Source organism: Pogona vitticeps, chromosome 2 (assembly GCF_051106095.1).
Source record: "Pogona vitticeps strain Pit_001003342236 chromosome 2, PviZW2.1, whole genome shotgun sequence".
Taxonomy (NCBI): Eukaryota; Metazoa; Chordata; class Lepidosauria; order Squamata; family Agamidae; genus Pogona; species Pogona vitticeps.
Window position 1 is genome coordinate 9,245,153 of NC_135784.1, and position 19,642 is coordinate 9,264,794.

At 43.9% G+C, this 19,642-nt stretch overlaps 1 protein-coding gene across 1 annotated transcript in view; it reads left to right on the plus strand.

Moving 5' to 3' along the window:
- Nucleotides 1-354: 354 nt before the first annotated feature.
- Nucleotides 355-19,642, plus strand: part of LOC140704338 (uncharacterized) — a 41,687-nt gene continuing 22,399 nt past the window's right edge. Inside the window, exons 1-2 of the mRNA XM_078386765.1 lie at nt 355-491; nt 13,832-15,530. Coding sequence (XP_078242891.1) covers nt 14,232-15,530 — 1,299 coding nt within the window. The 5' untranslated portion in view covers nt 355-491; nt 13,832-14,231. The remainder of the gene's footprint in view (nt 492-13,831; nt 15,531-19,642) is intronic.

Here is a 19,642-nt window from a genome sequence, read left to right on the forward strand (position 1 = left end):
ATCCTTCAGTAAAGAAGAAAGAAAGGAGGGAGGGAGGGTGGCCTTTGAGCTCCACCCTCCCCTTCCCCTCAAAACCAAAGAGCACCCCGCCCCGCTTGCTTCCACTTGAGGGCACACGGAACTCAAGAGTTGAGGCGAGGCTCTGGCGGGAAGGGAAAAGAGAGCGCACCTCGCGGAGTTGGCGGAGGGGGAGATTCTCTAGAAACCCAGCCACCTCCCTTCCCTTCTTCCTGGTGGTGGAACTCTAGGGACGGGAACTCTATGGATCAAGAAAGTATATTTTTCAAAGGACGCTTTGGCTCAATCCTAGAGCGTCCCTGCCGGAAATACAGAAGAGGTGGAGGGACATATGTATATATAAAATTCCTAGACGGTACCAACCCTCCCGGAAAAAGAGAGGAGGTGGCGACGAAACAGTTCCTAGAGTGTCCCACACCCATACACAAGCGGAGGGCGAGCTTCCCCGGGTGGAAGGCCCTCTTGGCAAACCGGTGAGCCTCCAGGCGGGGACGGGGGGCTTGCCTTAATTTGGGGGGAAGGAGCGACAGGGGTCAGCGAAGGTCGTGGTGGTGGGGGCTGTGGGGAAAAGGCATGTCCCTGGAAGAGCCCCCTCCCCCACTGGGGTTCCCGCAGGTCGGGTGGCCTCCCTTCTTTTTATGCCTTCTGGACTTCAATATGACTCCTTCCCTCTCTCCCCCCCCAAAAAAGAAGTCCAGGTGGGGCTGAAAGCGAGGGGGCGGTAGGGGGAGGGGCGCGTCCGGAATGGAGGGGGGTGAGATTGGGGGGAGGGGCGAAGGGAAGTCTGTCCTTCCTTCCTTTCCCCCCCTCCTCTCATCATCCTCTTATCTTTGCAGAGAGGAAGGAGGCCCTTGAAGCGGGGGGGGGGTGAGGTGGGTGGAGGGTCTCGTTGTCCTTCGAGTTCACCTCAGTTTCTTCTTTTTTCATTCATTCATTCATTCTCTCCCCCCCCCCCCCCCCAGAGGATATGAAAGTTCATAAGGGGCTTTTCATCCAGAAGGTGGGCTTTAAGGCTTTTCCTTCTGTTTTATTCCCTGGCTACACCTTTCTTCCTTCTCCTGAGGAAATCCTGCTAAATTGGGGAAGGGAGGGGGGAGATAAGAAAAAAAGGATAGATAGGTAGGTAGGTAGGTAAGTAGGTAAGTAGGTAGATAAGAAAAAAGGAAGGATAGATAGATAGGTAGATAGGTAGATAAGAAAAAGGATAGATAGATAGATAGATAGATAGATAGATAGATAGATAGATAGATAGATAGATAGATAGATAGATAGATAGATAGATAGATAGATAGATAGATAGATAGATAAGAAAAAAAGAAGGATAGATAGACAGACAGACAAGAAAAAAGGAAGGATGGATAGATAGATAGATAGATAGATAGATAGATAGATAGATAGATAGATAGATAGACAGATAGATAGATAGATAGATAGATAGATAACCCACCTCCCAGGGAGCTGGGAGGTAGTCCTTTTTTGTGCATTCCTGTGTGCAAATTGCCCAGCCCGCTTTGCAAGGTGGACCTTTTTTGGGGTTGGTCTCCTAATTCGGAATATTCTGGATGGAGATTTGTGGTCTGTGTGGGTCCACATCCCCCCTCTAGGGACAAGGGGATTCCCCCATGCCAGATGATCAACTGGAATTCCAGTCCTTACCAAGAAGCTTTGGAGTTCTCCAAAACTCTTTGTTAGCCTTGGTGATTAAAGTGGGGGGGGGGGGGAAACAGGTGTGCCTTTGTGGGTAAAGAGAGAACAACAGAGGCTGAAATATTTCTTTAAGGAATGGGCGAGAATGAGCTAAAATGCCTGGAATGGGGAAACAGTTCCGAATTGGTGCCAAGAGCTAAGAGGAGGCAGGTGAGTCTGTGTTGGGCAAGGGGGGCGGGCACAGAAATGACATTTCACAGGGCAAGGAAGGCTCTTCCCTTGTAAAAATATGACTTGGGGGTTTTGAGAGGGTCACCCTTGAAGCTCCTGCTGTGAGAGTCGCTGGCCCAGGATCACCAGGAGGCTTAACGTAGGATTCCCTGCGACCTGAGACTCACTTTCCCTGCTGGGTTTTCCTTGTGACTGCTGGGGGAGAAAAGGGAAAGAAAAGACTCCAGAACTGGTGTTTACACCTGTTTTCTCCCTGGGTTGGCAGCCCTTGTCATGGTTATTAGCCTGAGGCAGATCTTGGTGTCCCTCCGTGTTGCCTCATCTAAGGAAGAGCAGCTGGGGGCTGAAATAAAATAAGCCTTCCCTGTGATCCAGAAGACCTGTTTTATTTCTCCGCTGCTTTCTGTGGATAACAGTGATCCACATTGAGCTGTTCGATGACACAGAACAGGAAGACCTCTGACTGTTTCGTGCAATGAAAAGGGATCTTCCCCCAAAGACAACTGTGTTGTTGTTATGTCTGACCCTTCGTGACCGCATGGACCAGAGCACGCCAGGCCCTCCTGTCTTCCACTGCCTCCCAGATTTTGGGCAAATTCATGTTGGTCGTTTCGATGACCCTGTCCATCCATCTCATCCTCGGTCGTCCCCTTCTCCTCTTGCCATCACACCTTCCTAACATCAAGGTTTTTTTCCAAGGACTCTTTTCTTCTCATGAGATGGCCAAAGTCTTGGAGCTTCAGCTTCGGGATCTGTCCTTCCAGTGAGCACTAAGGGTGGATTTCCTTCAGGATGGATAGGTTTGTTCTCCTTGCAGTTCAGGGCATTCTCAAGAGCCTCCTCCAGCACCACAATTCGAAAGCATCCATTCTTCGGCGGTCAGCCTTCTTTATGGTCCAGCTCTCACTTCCATACATCGTTACTGGAAAAACCATAGCTTTGACTATGCGGACCTTTGTCGGCAAGACAAATGTAGAGGAGCAGAATTAATGGCGGAATCCCTCATTTCAATGGCTTTCCAGTGGGAACCAGCATAGGCTCAGAGGGCTGGTGGCTAATTTTTATTGTTGTTGTTGTTGACGTTGATGGGTGTCTTGGTTTGGCTCTTCCCCCCCCCCCACTTCTGAAAAGTCAGGAAAAGCAAGGAGGGGAGGCTACTATTGGGGACTGTTCTTACATCCACAGAGTCCTGGCAGAGTGACCATATGGCCTAGCAGTCATGCAGGAGGGGAAAAAGGGATGCAAGGAAGAAATGACCCAAGGGTCTCATCCTACTCCAACTGCACTGCTTGGGTTATTTGGTTGTTTCTGTCTCTGGTGTCCCTTTTTTCTCTTTGAGAAAAGAAGGATCCCCCCCCTTCCACTCGGCCAGCCAAGGTGGAGCTGCTGGGCAGGGCAGCCTATTGCTCAGACTGGACAAAAGGGCAGTTGACTTCACAACCCAAAGCCGTGGCCAAGGGTCAGGGTGTTGAGCCTCTGGCAGAGCCTTGCGGGAGTACTGCAGTCAAGTCTCCGCTCAAGACCTGGCTTCAATCCCAATGGGCTCAGGCGATTGACTCAAAGTTGACTCCACCTTTCATCCCATAATCAGGTCCTCTCTATGGTGGTCGCCTCGCTCTGCGATTCTCTTCGCCCAAAGTGTGCCTGGCCCCATCCCTCCCACGTCTCAGAAGGCAACTTAAGACCGGGTTGGTCTTCCAAACATTTCTTTTAATTTCCCCCAAAGTAATGTTACATTCTCCTGCTGGCCTGCCAGCCATTAATTCTTTGCAGCCCACGGGGCTTTGTGATCACTGTATCCATAGGATCATAGCTATCATGGTCCTGGAGCTTTGAATTTTTCTTTTCCAATTTTTAAAATTTCTTTCTATTGTATTCGCGAAGGCTTTCACGGCCAGGGTCTAATGGCTGTTGTGGGTTTTTCGGGCTTTTGGGCCGTGTTCTGGAGGTTGTTCTTCCTAACATTTCGCCAGTCTCTGTGGCCGGCATCCCCCACACTACACCAGAACACAGACAGAGTTCTGACTCCTATCCTCTGAAGATGCCGGCCACAGAGACTGGCAAAACGTTAGAAACAACAACCTTCAGAACACGGCCAAAGAGCCCGAAAAACCCACAACAACCATTTCTTTCTATTATTTTTATAGTTTTTTGTGTCTGCTGCTCAGAGTAGGAAGGCCGCTACTAACTGGGCAGGATAAAAAGGCAAATGAATGGATAAATAAAATAAAGGTTTCATCTGCATCTTCTCCTTGATTGGACAGTCCGTAGTCGATTCCAACATCCATATTCCTTCCATATTCCTATTTTCCTCCCAAATCTATTCTGTTCTGTTTGATAAAGTATTTTAACCTACCTTTCTTCTTTAAAAGGACCCGAGGTGGCTTACAACAATTAAAATACAGTATTTAAGGTTAGTATCAATGAGTATACAATACTAAAAGCATCAAGGAATACAATACCATATGTTTTTGATGGGACAACCAAGGTTAGTCTTTCTGCACTTCTGGGCAGATATATGTGTTTTTGACATAAACTGCAAACTCTCTTTTTGTTCTTTTGAACAATTTATGTTCTTAATAAATTAAAGCATGTAGAGTCCATAAGACATGTACTTGTAGTACTTCTAATTTTTTTAAAGGTTGAAAATAAAGCTTTTACTAGACAGACAGTATGCATTTCAAATGAATCAAAGACCCAAGTAAATCCTGAGGTTTGATTCCCAATGAGATTATCTCCAGGACTGTATTCTTTGCCAGAAATTCAAAATATTTGAATTTATGGGGTACAGAGGGGTGCCTTAAAAATGAAAAGTTATTTAAAAGTGTGCCCCAGAGAGGTTTGTTCAATGTGAACGTAAGTGCTCTGTGAAGATAGTTTATTTTACAAAACCAGGCCACCTCACTTGTTTTGATGCACGAGCTATTGATAAGATAACAAGGCAGAAGTAACCATTCAGTTTTGTGACAGTTTTCTTGAGAAAGAGTAAACAACAAGAAGATGATGATGATGTCATATGAAACAGGACAAAAAAGGGGGGAAATGAAGTGCATTTCAAAATGCTGGTTGTGCTGATGTTAATTAACAAAATAGATGTGGAAATCTGTGTTGAATTGATTTTGTTGAAGAGAATATAAAATTGCATGGGTACTGTAGTGTATTGACAACTATACAGTGGTGCCTCGCTTAACGAGTGCACCGTTTAACGACGAATCCGCATAGCGATCTATTTTTTGAGCTCGCTAATGCGATCGCATTGCAATGTTTTAACAGGCAAAACATTGCATTGCGATGATTGGTAAGCGTTTCGCTTACCGATCTTCACATTGCGATGTTTTGGGAACAGCTGATCGGTGGTTCCAAAATGGCCGCCGGGTGCCCATAATGGCCACCGCAGCCATTTTCGTGTGCTGCCCTTGCTTACCGAGGCGGCAAAAATGGTGGCACTAGGGAGGATCTTCACATAACGGTGAGTGGCATAATATAACAGATGGGTGGGATATAAATTAATTAATTAATTAATTAATTAAATAAATAAATAAATAAATAAATAAATGAGTTTTCGCCCTATAGGAATGCATTAAACAAAGTTTAATGCGTTTCTATGGGGTTTTCCTGCCCGCATTGCGATGTTTCCGGATAGCGACGATTAATCCGGAACGGATTAACGTCACTATGCGGGGCACCACTGTATTGCATTATACTGTCCATAGCTGCGGAAGGAAGGGGGAATTTTAGCTTTGACCTTGACATAGTCAGATGTTGTAGACGCCAGAAGTCTTTCCAGGCTCTGGAATCGGCAGGGTATAGGCTGCCAGAGGCTGTAGCCTTAGACCTCTGAGCTTCTGAGAGGCTGAGAAGTCTAAGTCTTGCAAAGATTTTCTTTTGGCTTTGTGCAGGCATTTTGAGTTGCGACCAGCTCCTGCTGCAAAATTTAGCTTCAACTTGCAGCCGGAGCTTCGAGTTGTGGCCGGAGCTTCGAGTTGCAACAGGAAAAAGGGAGGGGGGAAAAGGCAGGGAATTCAAATTTGCTAACCGTTGGTTGGCGAAGAGGCTGCTGCTTTGTAGTTATTTCACCCCAGCAGTTAGAGTGAATGCAATTGGAGGAGGCTTCGGACTGCCTGGAGCTGCTTTCTGCTGCTGATTAAGTACATTTACTCTGTTTTGCAGGGTGGGTTGGGGCGGGGGGGTATGTTTCTGTGCTGTGATTGTTTTTGTGTTTGTGTTGGTGTGTTTTTTTCCCCCCCTGCCCCATAGCGTTCTGCTGGGGCTGGCTGTGGCGGGTTGTTTTTGTGTGTGTTTTTTCCAAGCCCCATGGCATTCCACTGGGGCTGGCTGTGTGTGGGGGGGGTTGTGTTTTTTCCCCCAGCCCCATCGCGTTCCACTGGGGCTGACTGTGTGTTTGTGTGTTTGCGTGTGTTTGTGTTTTTCCCCATCCCCATGGCATTCCGCTGGGGCTGGCTCTGTGTGTGGGTTTTTGTGTGTGTTTTTTTCCCAGCCCCATGGCGTTCTGCTGGGGCTGGCAGTGTGGGTTTTGTGTGTATGTGTGTGTTTGTTTGTTTGTTTTCCGGCCTCCAGTCCTATGGGGCTTGTAGTGTTTAATTTTTGTTTGTTTGTTTGTTTGTTTTTCTGGCCGGAATGGATTAATGGGGTTTCAATGTATTTCTATGGGAAATGGTCCTTCGACTTAATGACCATTTTGAGTTACGCCCATCTTCTGGAATGGATTATGGTTGTAAGTCGAGGCACCACTTTACAGGTATTCTTTTTCATATGCTTTTTAAATTTATTTATTTATTTATTTTTTGGACTTATATACCGCCCCATAGCGCTACAAGCATCTGTAACGGCCTCCTTCCACCTCACAAAGGAAGGTCGCTACGTCACCACACTTCTACACTTCCGGTAGTCTGCCACCAACCATTCCCTGAACTGAGTCACACAGACTGGAATGGATTTAGAAATAAAAAAGAACTAAATGTTTATTGATTGGTACACACGGATTGGTAAAACACAAATATCATGTAATCAGGTAAAGAAAGGCTCAAGCTTATACAGACTCTCCACACGTGTTCACACAGAACCCAACTCCTTCTCCCTCACATCAAAACTCTCACTCTCTATATATACAACACAGCTCCTCCCCCTGATGTCCCGCCCTCCGACCACCATTGGATGACATCTTTCCCTCCAAACCCTTGAAGGACAGGTGACATCAGAGCTGACTGTAACACCTCCCCCCTTTATAAGTTGTTTTTGCGGGGGAAAGCTAGATTGCTTTTCTCCCAAAAACAACTAGGAGCAAAATCAACACATTATAACTTTATAACATTGCATTATTCACAAACTTACCAACACTATGCAACATATACTTAAATTATTTCATGCATCAAAACAATTATACTTACATCTCCATTGTTCATCTTTATTCATATACATAACACCATTTTAATCAACATGTATGCATAAACATTTAACCTTTTCCACCAAATTGCATAGTCCATAGTCCACCTGGTCGTCTTCATTCTTCTGGTCTTCGGGATAAGGCGTCAGCCACACAGTTCATCGTCCCTTTGACAACCTTAACCTCGAAGTCGAAGTCCTGTAACATCATAGCCCACCTCATCAGTTTGCTATTGTGGGTTTTCATTGTCTTTAACCACTGTAGTGGGGAGTGGTCCGTGCAAAGAACAAAATGTCTCCACCAGATGTAAGGCGATAACTTCTGGACTGCAAAAACGATGGCAAGACACTCCTTCTCCACGGTAGCTAAGTGTCTCCTTTCTGGAGCTTTTTACTAAGGTAGGACACTGGATGCTGGTCTCCGTTGTCATCAGCTTGGCACAGGACAGCTCCTACCCCGGTGTTGGACGCATCTGTGTACACGATGAACTCCCCGTCGAAGTCTGGAGCACGCAGCACTGGATGGTGGATTAGCGCCTCCTTCAACTTCTGGAACACCTCCTCGCAGTCGCTGGTCCACGGGACATGGTCATCGGTCTTCTTCCTCATCAGCTCCGTTAGCGGCGCTGCCATCTCGCTGAACCTAGGGATAAATTTTCTATAGTAGCCTACCAGACCAAGAAATGATCTGACTTTCTTCTTGGTATTGGGTCTAGGCCAATCACTTATTGCCTCTAGGCTTCTAGGGGTTTGATCACTCCTCCCCCTACCATATGACCCAAATATTTGATCTCTGGGCTACCCAACTGACACTTGCTTGCTTTCACAGTTAGCCCTACTGCACTTAACCTCTGCAGCACTACTTCTAGGTGGTTCAGGTGATCTTCCCAGATGTTACTGAAGACCCCTATATCATCGATGTAGGCTACTGTGAAGTCACTGAGACCTTCTAAAGTACGGTCCATCAGCCTTTGGAATGTAGCTGGTGAATTCCTGAGGCCGAAACTGAGGACACGAAATTCAAACAAACCGAAAGGGCTGCAAAAAGCGGTCTTCTCTTGATCTCTTGGATCAATCCTCACCTGCCAAAATCCCTTTACCAGATCTAATGATGATATGTACCGACAACCCCCTATGGTCTCAATCAGGTTGTCTAATCTGGGCATGGGGTAGGCATCAGGTGTGGTCACTAGGTTTAACTTCCTGTAGTCAACGCAAAACCTGACACTCCCATCTGGTTTGTCCACAAGTACTATAGGAGAGGACCAAGAGCTAGAAGATGGAACTATGATATTCTCCCTGAGCATCTCATCCAACTCCTTACGCACCTTGTCCTTATAGGGTCCTGTAACTCTGTATGGGGATACTGCCTGCGGGGGTGCATTCCCTGTATGGATCCTATGCATCACTCCCTTAGCTATCCCAGGCTTATTTGAAAAGACCTTATAATATTTGTTGATCAGCAATTTTAGTTCTTGTTGCTGATCTTGGGTGAGTGCCGGACTGATCTTCACCTCCTCTGGGTTGTATTTCACTTCACCTCTACCCTCCCAGAAAGGCAAGTCAGCTTCCTCACTATCAGCTGCTTTCATGGCAAATAAGACTCTCGGTTCCCCCCTGAAGTAAGGTTTCAGAGCGTTAACATGCACTACTCTCCTGACTTGGTGTTCCTCATTCTCGATAATGTAATTCAGGTCATTCATTTTTGAAATGACCCTGTATGGTCCTGCCCAATTTAACTGTAACTTGTTCCCTTTGCAGGGTTTTAACCACAACACCTCATCTCCCGGGCCAAAGTGCCTTTCTCGTGCCTTTTTATCGTACCAGGCCTTCTGTCTAGCTTTTTGTGCTTGCAAATTTTCTGACGCTAACTCTAAATTTCTCTTCAGATCATTCATTAGCGTGTCTATGTAGGTAACTACATCTTGGGGATCATCCTCTATGATCTGTTCCCAATTCTGTTTAATCAGCTCCAGTGGTCCCTTCACTTTCCTCCCAAACAAAAGTTCAAAAGGACTGAACCCTGTGCTGGCTTGTGGCACTGATCTATACGCAAACAACAATGACTGCAATTTCTGATCCCAGTTGTTCGGGTTTTCTGCCAGGTAAGCCCTGATCATTCTCATTAGGGTCCCATTAAACTTTTCCATTAACCCATTACTCTCAGGATGATACGCGGTGGTTTCTTTGTGTTTGATTCCACAAATTTGCCATAATCGTTTCATGAGCTTAGAAGTAAAAGATGTTCCCAAATCTGTTATTATTTCCGAAGCGAATCCCATCCTAGACATGTACCCTACCAAGGCATCAGCCACTGTGTTAGTTTCTATGTTACTTAGGGGAATGGCTTCTGGGTACCTCGTGGCATGGTCCACAATGGTAAGGATGAATCTGTTCCCTCTCTTTGTGGCCTTAGGCAATGGCCCCACAATGTCCACCCCTATGCATTTAAATGGCATAGATATCATGGGTAATGGGCATAACTTAGCTTTAGTTCTGTCGCGGTTATTCCCCTGCCTTTGACAAACATCGCATTGTCTGCAGAACTCCTTAATCTGCTTCCCCATCTCAGGCCAATAAAAATTTTGTGTGATCCTGTGCTTAGTTTTATTTACTCCCAAGTGTGCAGCAAATATGTCAGAGTGTCCCCTTTCTAATATCATCTGGCGATATTTAACCGGCACTACTATCTGACTTCTAATCCCATCTCCCCCTTTTGAGATATTCATTAGTGTCTCCCTGTATAATATTCCCTGTTTGATGTGAAATCTCTCTGGCGTTTCTGGTGTTAACTGGGTTTCTGTCATCTCACCAAAGCAATTTTTAAGCGTGCCATCTTCCTTTTGCTCTTGTGAAAATGTGCTGTCTTTGGGTAATACCATTTTAACTGCTTCATCTTTGTGTCTACCCTCATCTCCTTTCACCTCCTGTTCCTCAGTAACTTCCTGAACTGTCCCTGTTGGGTCTTGTGAACGTGTAAGCATTAACACCCTCTTGACATGTTCCGCCAAGTCATTTCCCACAAGCACGGCTGCTGGCAACTCCGATGAAATTCCAATCCGCCAATTGCCCCTCCAGCCTTGATAACGCACGAATACTTCAGCCACTGGCAGAGAAATTACTTGTCCTTCTATCCCTTTAACTTTTAGGCTCTCATGTGGGATAATATGCTCCTTAGGAATAATATCAGGGTGACAAAGAGTCACCTGGGAACAGGTGTCCCTTAGGGCCAAATAATCATGATCAAATATCCCTATTTTAACTCCAGCAGTCTCAAAAAGTTGGGAATTCGTCCTAACTACAAGACAGTACTTTATTTCAGCCAGAGGAATACACTCCGCATCCCCCTCAGCTGCAGTATCAAGTCGTGCCGGGGTCGCTATGGCAACGGTCTCTCCCAGTGGAGAAGAACTTTGCTCCTGCTGTACACAATAAACAGCTTTTGGCTTGTTCCCGCTCAAATTTTGAGGCAAATTTTCCTTTCTGTGTTTTAGTTTCTCACAGTTGGAGATCAAGTGGCCTTTTTCTTGGCAAAAGTAACATATTCTGTTGTTCACTGAGTATTTCTCATTTATCTTTGGTTTTCCCTCCAAAATCTGAGGTCTCTGTTGTTTATGGTCCGAGGGCTTCCCTTCAACATGGCTACCTCCACCCTGCTGACTCTTTACTTGTCCCTGAGAGAACCTATTATGTCTCCCCTGTCTTCCTCACAGCTTTTCCCTCAGAATATAGTGGTTTTCTGATCTGAGATATAAAATCAGCGATTTCCGTGGCCTCTTTCAGAGTTTTCGGTTTCTTTTCCTTAACCTGGAATTTTAATTCCCCATGTAGGATAGAATAGAATTGTTCCAACGCTATAACATCCTTCAATTGCTGGAATGTCTCTATCCCCTCTTGAGACAGCCATTTTTCCAAAAACCTCACCAGATCGGATCCTAACTGTGTGAAAGTTTGGTCTGGCCGTTTGGTAAGTGATCTGAACTTTTGACGCAACTGTTCAGCGTTGATACCATGCCGGGCAAACACCAGTTTCTTAAACTCTGAAAAATCTTTTAACATCTCTACTGGCATCTCGGCATAGACCTCAGCCAGGCTTCCACTAATTAAAGACCTCACAATGGTCATCTTTTCTGACTCCCTCACTGAGAAATCTATAAACGTTCTTTCCAGAAGAGAAAAGAAAACTTCAGGGCAATCTCCCTTCCTGTAAACTGGGAATTTCTTCAGGTCAGCTTTTGACAATTTGCCCTCATCACTTGGATTAACATTATTGTTATTATTTTCATTCATTACTTCCAACTTCCTCAGTTCAAATGCCATCCGTTCTTTCTCTATATTTATTCTCTCTCTCTCCAATTCAAATTGTCTTTGTTTCTCTCTTTCCTCCTTCTCTAGGGCAATCCTTTCCCTTTCTATTCTTTCGTCCTTTTCTAATTGTCTCATCCTATATTCATGTTCCTGAGCTAATTGAATTTTCCTCAGTTCTGATAACTTCCCCATTAATTTCTTCCTCCCGCTCTGAGGTAAATTCTTCTTCAGCCCCCTCATCCACCAGTGGGTCCCTCAGTTCCCCCATCTCTGACGTCTGACTGCGTGTTAGTGGCATACTCTAACCACACAAGGCTTTTTCCCAATTTCCAAGCCTCAGAATAAACGCACACCACTCTTTTTTTCTTTACTTAGAGTCTGTACTGTACACTGTTGCTGTCCTTCTAGCACCCCCCAGCTAGAAACAGTAACCAGGCAGGCTTCTGCTCCTTTCGCTAGGCCTCTCAGTAAACAGAGTGAAATCACTTTGCTCTGTCTGTGGTACCAATCTTAATTTCACACAGCTCTGCCTTTCCTCAGGCTCTGCTGTTCACAAATGGGAAGTTCCCTCAGCGTAGCTGTCTTTTTGGCTTCAGCCTTGTCCCTTCAGAGCTTCACTAAACTCAGGACAGACCAGCCCCACTACAGCCTCTGCCTTCTGGGCACTTTTCCCGCCAAAAGGTTACCTCAGAGCTTCCCTGTCTAGTCCCAATCTGAAGTTTCAGCGCCCCTCTACTAGACCTGCTCCCCGTGAGCCAGATCCTAGAAGGTTACCCACGCTTCGCCTCAGATTTCCCTGACTAAAAACCCTTGCTCTGGGCACGATTCAGCCAAGGCCTCACTGGATCTCTTCGTAATCCCACCGCTGCCACCACTTTTATATGTAACGGCCTCCTTCCACCTCACAAAGGAAGGTCGCTACGTCACCACACTTCTACACTTCCGGTAGTCTGCCACCAACCATTCCCTGAATTGAGTCACACAGACTGGAATGGATTTAGAAATAAAAAAGAACTAAATGTTTATTGATTGGTACACACGGATTGGTAAAACACAAATATCATGTAATCAGGTAAAGAAAGGCTCAAGCTTATACAGACTCTCCACACGTGTTCACACAGAACCCAACTCCTTCTCCCTCACATCAAAACTCTCACTCTCTATATATACAACACAGCTCCTCCCCCTGATGTCCCGCCCTCCGACCACCATTGGATGACATCTTTCCCTCCAAACCCTTGAAGGACAGGTGACATCAGAGCTGACTGTAACAGCGTCCTTTATATGACCTCCTTTTTGATTCAGACATGACCAAAGTCCTTGTCTAGATTTTGTTACAGCCTTACAATGGACACAAGTATTTTTCCAAAGCTTACATTCAGTTTTTAAGCATAGGTGCCTATGGTTTTTTCCCTCACAACTGTATGACTGTCTTTGATTGATTTATTTATTTATTTATTTATTTATTTATTTATTTATTTATTTATTTATTTATTTATTTATTTATTTATTTATTTGATTTATATGCCGCCCACTCTACCCAAAGAGTAGATATATATATATATATATTGGATTTGCTATTTTTAACACCGAACCTAGAAATGTTATAAATTAATATAACGTACAGAATTAACAAGTTTTGGAATTGCCTGGAATTATTGCAATGAAGGAAAGTCTGATACTGAGGTATGCAGAGGAGTTTGTAAAAGCTTTTCTGGTTTAATCCTTAGATTAACTCTTCATTGAGATAATGTCAGCTGTGATGAACTATAGCAGTGACAGTGAATCTTTTTGGGCTCATGTGCCAAAACTGGGGGGGGGGACACACACAGAGGGTGGCGGCAGAACCAGAAGTGGCACCGAAAGGGGAAATCCTGGGCATGGGGGTGCCTCAAGAGCCCACTCCAGATCCAGTACCCGCTGCTCCAGATCCTGTCCTACTGCCTGTCAAAGTCCCAGCACTGCAGCTGCCTCGTGAGGTTTGGCTGCGTGGGGGGGGGGGGGAGAAGCAGCAATCCAGCGACTTATGGCTCACGTGCCCGCAGAGAGGGCTCTGTATCCCAGCTGTGGCACATGTGCCATAGATTCACCATCGCTGAACTATAGGCTTATGTTCCTTGCCTGGGAGGTCTATACATTTCTGTAGGATTCCTGGGGGAAATCAGATATCCTTATCACGAACCCTACACTCTTCATGGTATCGTCTTCTCTTTTTCTTCATTAGGTAACAAATAAAACAGCCAGAATTATACAGAGCAACTTGTACTGCCACAAAAAAGGACCAAGTGTGAAGTAGGAAAAGGAACTGTAAAAAGAAGGGGAAAAAACAATTAGAAGGGAAGCTAGGCAACAATAAGGAAATGCACATCTCCAGTTTCACAGGATGCTGATGTTGGAGAACTTCTGGCCATCCAGAAAGAAAAATGAGAAGGACGGAGAAAGTGTCCCATGGGCAGAAAAGACATTCATATATATGTCAGATTTTAAATGCGCATAGCAGAATCCACCAAAAGGAAAAACAAAATCAGTGCATAGAATACAGAAGAAGTATCACTATGAATAGTAAGCATATTTCATTTGAAAACTGAGCCAAAGTAAATACCTTCGTTATCATCAAAGAACCCATGCTAGGGAGAAACCATATAAGTTCAGAGAATGTAGGAAGCGCTTCAGTGAGAATGCTACCATTACTTTACACTTTAAGAACTCATACTGGGGATAAACCATACAAATGCATGGAATGTGAAAAGAGTTTTAACCACAGCAGTGCCCTCAGTAAACATAAAAGATCCCACACAGGGGTGAAACCATATAAATGTATGGAATGCGGAAAGACCTTTAGTGACAGCAATCATCTCCATAGGCATCAAAGAACTCACACTGGGGAGAAACCCTATAAATGCATCGAATGTGGAAAGAGTTTCAATGACAGCAGTCATGTTACTGTACATCTAAGAACTCACACAGGGGACAAACCCTATAAATGCATGGAATGTGGGAAGTGCTTCAGTCAGATTGATCACCTTCGTACACATGAAAGAACGCATACTGGGGAGAAACCATATAAATGTACAGAATGTGGATTTAGCTGCAGCCATAAGTGTATTATTGATTCACATCAAAGAACTCACACAGGGGAGAAACCATATCAATGCCTGCACTGTGGATTGAGATTCAGTCAGAGCTGTAACCTCAGTTCGCATGAAAGAACTCACACAGGGGAGAAACCGTATAAATGCATAGAATGTGGAAAGAGCTTCAGACAGAGCAGTGCCCTAAGTACACATCAAAGAATTCACACAGGGGAGAAACCCTATAAATGCATGGAATGTGGGATGAGCTTTGGCCAAATCAGTAACCTCAGTCAACATCAAAGAAGCCATACAGAGGAGAAACCATATAAATGCATCGAATGTGGAAAGAGCTTCAGTCAAAGCACTCACCTGAGTAACCATCAAAGAACTCACACAGGGGAGAAACCATATAAATGCCTGTACTGTGGATTGACCTTCAGTCACAGCAATACCTTAAGTTCACATGAAAGAACTCACACAGGGGAGAAACCCTATAAATGCATGGAATGTGGAAAGAGCTTCATTCAGAGTGGTCACTTGAGTTCACATCAAAGGACTCACACAGGGGAGAAACCATACAAATGCCTACAATGTGGAAAGAGCTTCAGTCAGAGCAGTACCCTCCGTTCCCATCAAAGAACCCACACAGGGGAGAAACCCTATAAATGCATGGAGTGTGTGAAGAGCTTCAGTCAGAGTGGTCACCTGAGTTGCCATCAAAGAACTCACACCGGGGAGAAGCCATACAAATGTATGGAATGTGGAAAGAGCTTCAGCCAAAGCAGTAGCCTCAGTAAACATCAAAGAAGCCACACAGGGAGAAAATGTAACATTTCAAGGAATATCAATTGACTTGGACAGCTTGAATTCACATCAAAGAATTTGCAAAGGTGGGAAACCATGTAAATGCATGGAATATGGAAAAAAAAAATATCAATTGTAATCATAGCCGGAGTGTCCATAAAATAACACGCACTCTTTAGAAACCATATAAATGCACAGAATGTTGAAAGGACTTCAGTTCAGCTCAAAGAACTCACACACAGGGATTGGGAACGACATTAACACACACTTCATAAAAATTCAGTGAGAGAGAGGAGAACTCCTATGTATCGAATTGCTTCATCTGGCTGTACCGGGGTCGTTATCAAGGCCTACCACAGATGTTGCTGCTGTTGGAAGGGGAAGCAAAATAAGAGACAGTGGTTGTTTGAGTTTAGTGATAAAGGTCAGGATATAAAAGGACAAGAGGAAACAGAGAAACCCATAGAGTATGAGACACACATACCTTAACTTCATTAGAAGGAAGGTGAGGGGCTTTGCTGGTTGAGATTATTTTTTCTGATGTGATTTTTTTAAAATGCTACAATTAATGCAACATATTTTGCTTATAATGCTTTTGCAATTCATATAATATTTTGTTGTCTCTGTTTTAGGTAAAGGTAAAGGTTCCCCTTGACATTGAGTCCAGTTGTGTCCAACTCTAGGGTGTGGTGCCCACCCCCGTCTCCAAGCCTTAGAGCCAGCATTTGTCCATAGACATTTTCCATGGTAATGTGGCCAATGCAATTAGACACGGAATGCCGTTACCTTCCCACCATGGTGGTCCCTATTTATCTACTCGCATTTTTACATGTTTTTGAATTGCTAGGTTGGCAGGAGCTGGGACAAGCGACGGGCGCTCACTCCATCACATGAATTTGATCTTACGATGGCTGGTCTTCTGACCTTGCAGCACAGAGGCTTCTGTTTTTAAATTTTTAAAATGTTAAGGGCATCCTTTACTCAGTGTATTCCACAATACAATTTTTTCAAGTTATACTAATATAAATTTAAGGTTTATATGTTTGTGTGTGTACTCATTTTTAGCTAAAATAATGTTTAGTCATATTAAAAGACAAGACCTTTTAATATGAATGTTTAGATCTTGAGGCACTCTTATAGACTTTTCTAAATAAATATTAGAACAGGAAAAATTCTTTCTGGACATTTGACTGTTGAAATATTAGAAGTCAAAAAGACAGTCAGAAAAAAGACTTTGACTGAGTTTTAAGGGGTAGAAGATCTCTGGGACCACAGTAGATGCCTCTTTTAATAAACATTGTCAGGTGTGTCTGCAGAAATTAATATAGCTAAGTGAACTACTTTAAAACTGGTTATAAATTATATGAAGTCATCATCTTTACATTTGTTTTCCCGCCTACCATGTTCCAGGTTAAAGAGTTTAGTGAAGGAGAAGGGACAATAGAGTCAAGGAGCTGTTTTGAGTCAGCATGAACACAACCATTAAAATGGGCTCCAAAATTCATAAAGAGGTCCACTTACTATTTATTTATTTGTTTGTTTGTTTTGTTTTGTTTATTTATTTATTTATTTATTTATTTATTTATTTATTTATTTATTTATTTATTTATTTATTTATTTATTTATTTATTTATTTATTTATTTATTTATTTATTTATTTATTTGATTTATACCCCGCCTATCTGGCCCACCGGACCACTACTAGGTTTTGATTCTGCTTGTTTAATGTGTGTCCCTGATTTAGAATTGTGCAACATTCTGATATGAATTTTAAAAAACGACGCATTGGTAATCTCTAAAACAGAGTACTACAATGGTCTTTACATATGTCCGCCCTTGAAATCCGTACAGTCCAAAATGTGGTGGCCAGACTGGTTTCTGGGTGTCATAAATTCAGTCCTGCATCCCGAGTCTTAGCATGTCTTCAGTGACTCCTTGTTAATTTCTGTGCTCAACTCAATGGTCTACTCATGACCTATGAAGATCACAACTGTTTAAGACCTTGATACTTGTTGGAATGTTTATCCCAGAAATCAGGTACCTGTTTCACCCACTCTTCTTAAGCCGTGGTGGTAAAAATGGCTACACCGAAGGGAGTTCCCTCGAGAAAGATGAAGACAAGGAATTGGGACTTTCTCAGTTGCGGGCCCCAAGTCTCTGAAATAGTTATCAACTGAAATACACCAAGCTCCTTCCTTCCTTATCTTCATAAAATTGTTGAAAATTTAACTATTTAAAGTTGCCTTTTATAACCGAGTCTCCTGGATGCTGTTAATATTAGTATTTTACTTTTTTTTGTACACTGCTGGGGTAGTATATAAAACAAGTAGACAGCTAGACAGATAGATAATAAATAAAGGGTTTAAGTCATTTCCCCTAACAGTTCTGGTGATCGGGTGCACTGTGCACTGTGAATAGAGTCTGGTTTTTTAAAACCTCTTTAGCCCTGTTTATTAGATATAATTTGTTTTTTGTTGTACTTTTTAAAAATTCCAAATGAAATTATATTGAAGTTCAATTGTGACTGTTGTGAAAATTTCACGTGGTCAAGAGAAGAAGAAAAAATTAATATTCCCCTTTCTGTAGCCGAGTAGGGAGTGCGTTGGCATGAGCGTAGTCAGTCTCGTAACAGGCCAGAGAGAAAGGAGGACATGCTGTTTTTATAATGAGGGGAAAATCTAAATGCCAAAATATACCACCAGTATATAAACCCCATCCAGGGAAGCCCTCACTCAGGTGACAACACACATGCCACGGGACTCTATTTATTTAAAAGATTTTTACCCTGCCTTTCTCCTTGAAAAGGACACAAGGCAGCTTATAACAGTGAAAGACAATAGTGAAAGCTAAAAACAAAGAGTACGCAAAGAGTCGGCAGGAGCTGGGACAAGCAACGGGGGCTCACTCCGCCGCGTGGATTCGATCTTACGTCTGCTGGTCTTCTGACCTTGCAGCACAGAGGCTTCTGCGGTTTAACCCGCAGCAGCACCACGTCTGACTCGTGGTTTGTTCGTTCGTTTAGTCGTTTAGTCGTGTCCGACTCTTCGTGACTCCATGGACCAGAGCACGCCAGGCCCTTCTATCTTCCACTGCCTCCCGGAGTTGTGTCAAATTCATGCTGGTTGCTTCGCAGACACTGTCCAGCCATCTCATCCTCGGTCGTCCCCCTCTCCTCTTGCCGTCACACTTTCCTAACATCAAGGTTTTTTCCAAGGAGTCTTTTCTTCTCATGAGATGGCCAAAGTACTGGAGCCTCTGCTTCAGGATCTGTCCTTCCAGTGAGCACTCAGGGTTGATTTCCTTTAGAACTGATAGGTTTGCTCTCCTTGCAGTCCAGGGGATTCTCAAGAGTCTCCTCCAGCACCACAATTCAAAGGCATCAGTTCTTCGGCGGTCTGCTTTCTTTATGGTCCAGCTCTCACTTCCATACATCACAACAGGAAAAACCATAGCTCTGACTATTTGGACTTTTGTTGGCAATGTGATGTCTCTGCTTTTTAAGATGCTGTCAAGATTTGTCATCGCTTTCCTCCCAAGAAGCAGGCGTCTTTTAATTTCATGGCTGCTGTCTCCATCTGCAGTGATCATGGAGCCCAGGAAAATAAAATCTGTCACTGCCTCCATGTCTTCCCCTTCTATTTCCCAGGAGGTGATGGGACCAGTGGCCATGATCTTAGTTTTTTTTGATGTTGAGTTTCAGACCGTTTTTTGCACTCTCCTCTTTCACTCTCATTACAAGGTTCTTTAATTCCTCCTCACTTTCTGCCATCAGAGTGGTATCATCTGCATATCTGAGGTTGTTGATATTTCTTCCGGCAATCTTAATTCCGGCTTGGGATTCATCCAGTCCAGCCTTCCGCATGATGTATTCTGCATATATGTTAAATAAGCAGGGGGACATAATACAACCTTGTCGTACTCCTTTCCCAATTTTGAACCAATCAGTTGTTCCATGTCCAGTTCTAACTGTTGCTTCCTGTCACACATATAGGTTTCTTAGGAGATGGATAAGGTGGTCAGGCACTCCTATTTCTTTAAGAACTTGCCATAGTTTGCTGTGGTCCACACAGTCAAAGGCTTTTGCATAGTCAATGAAGCAGAAGTAGATATTTTTCTCGAACTCTCTGGCTTTCTCCATAATCCAGCGCAAGTTCGCA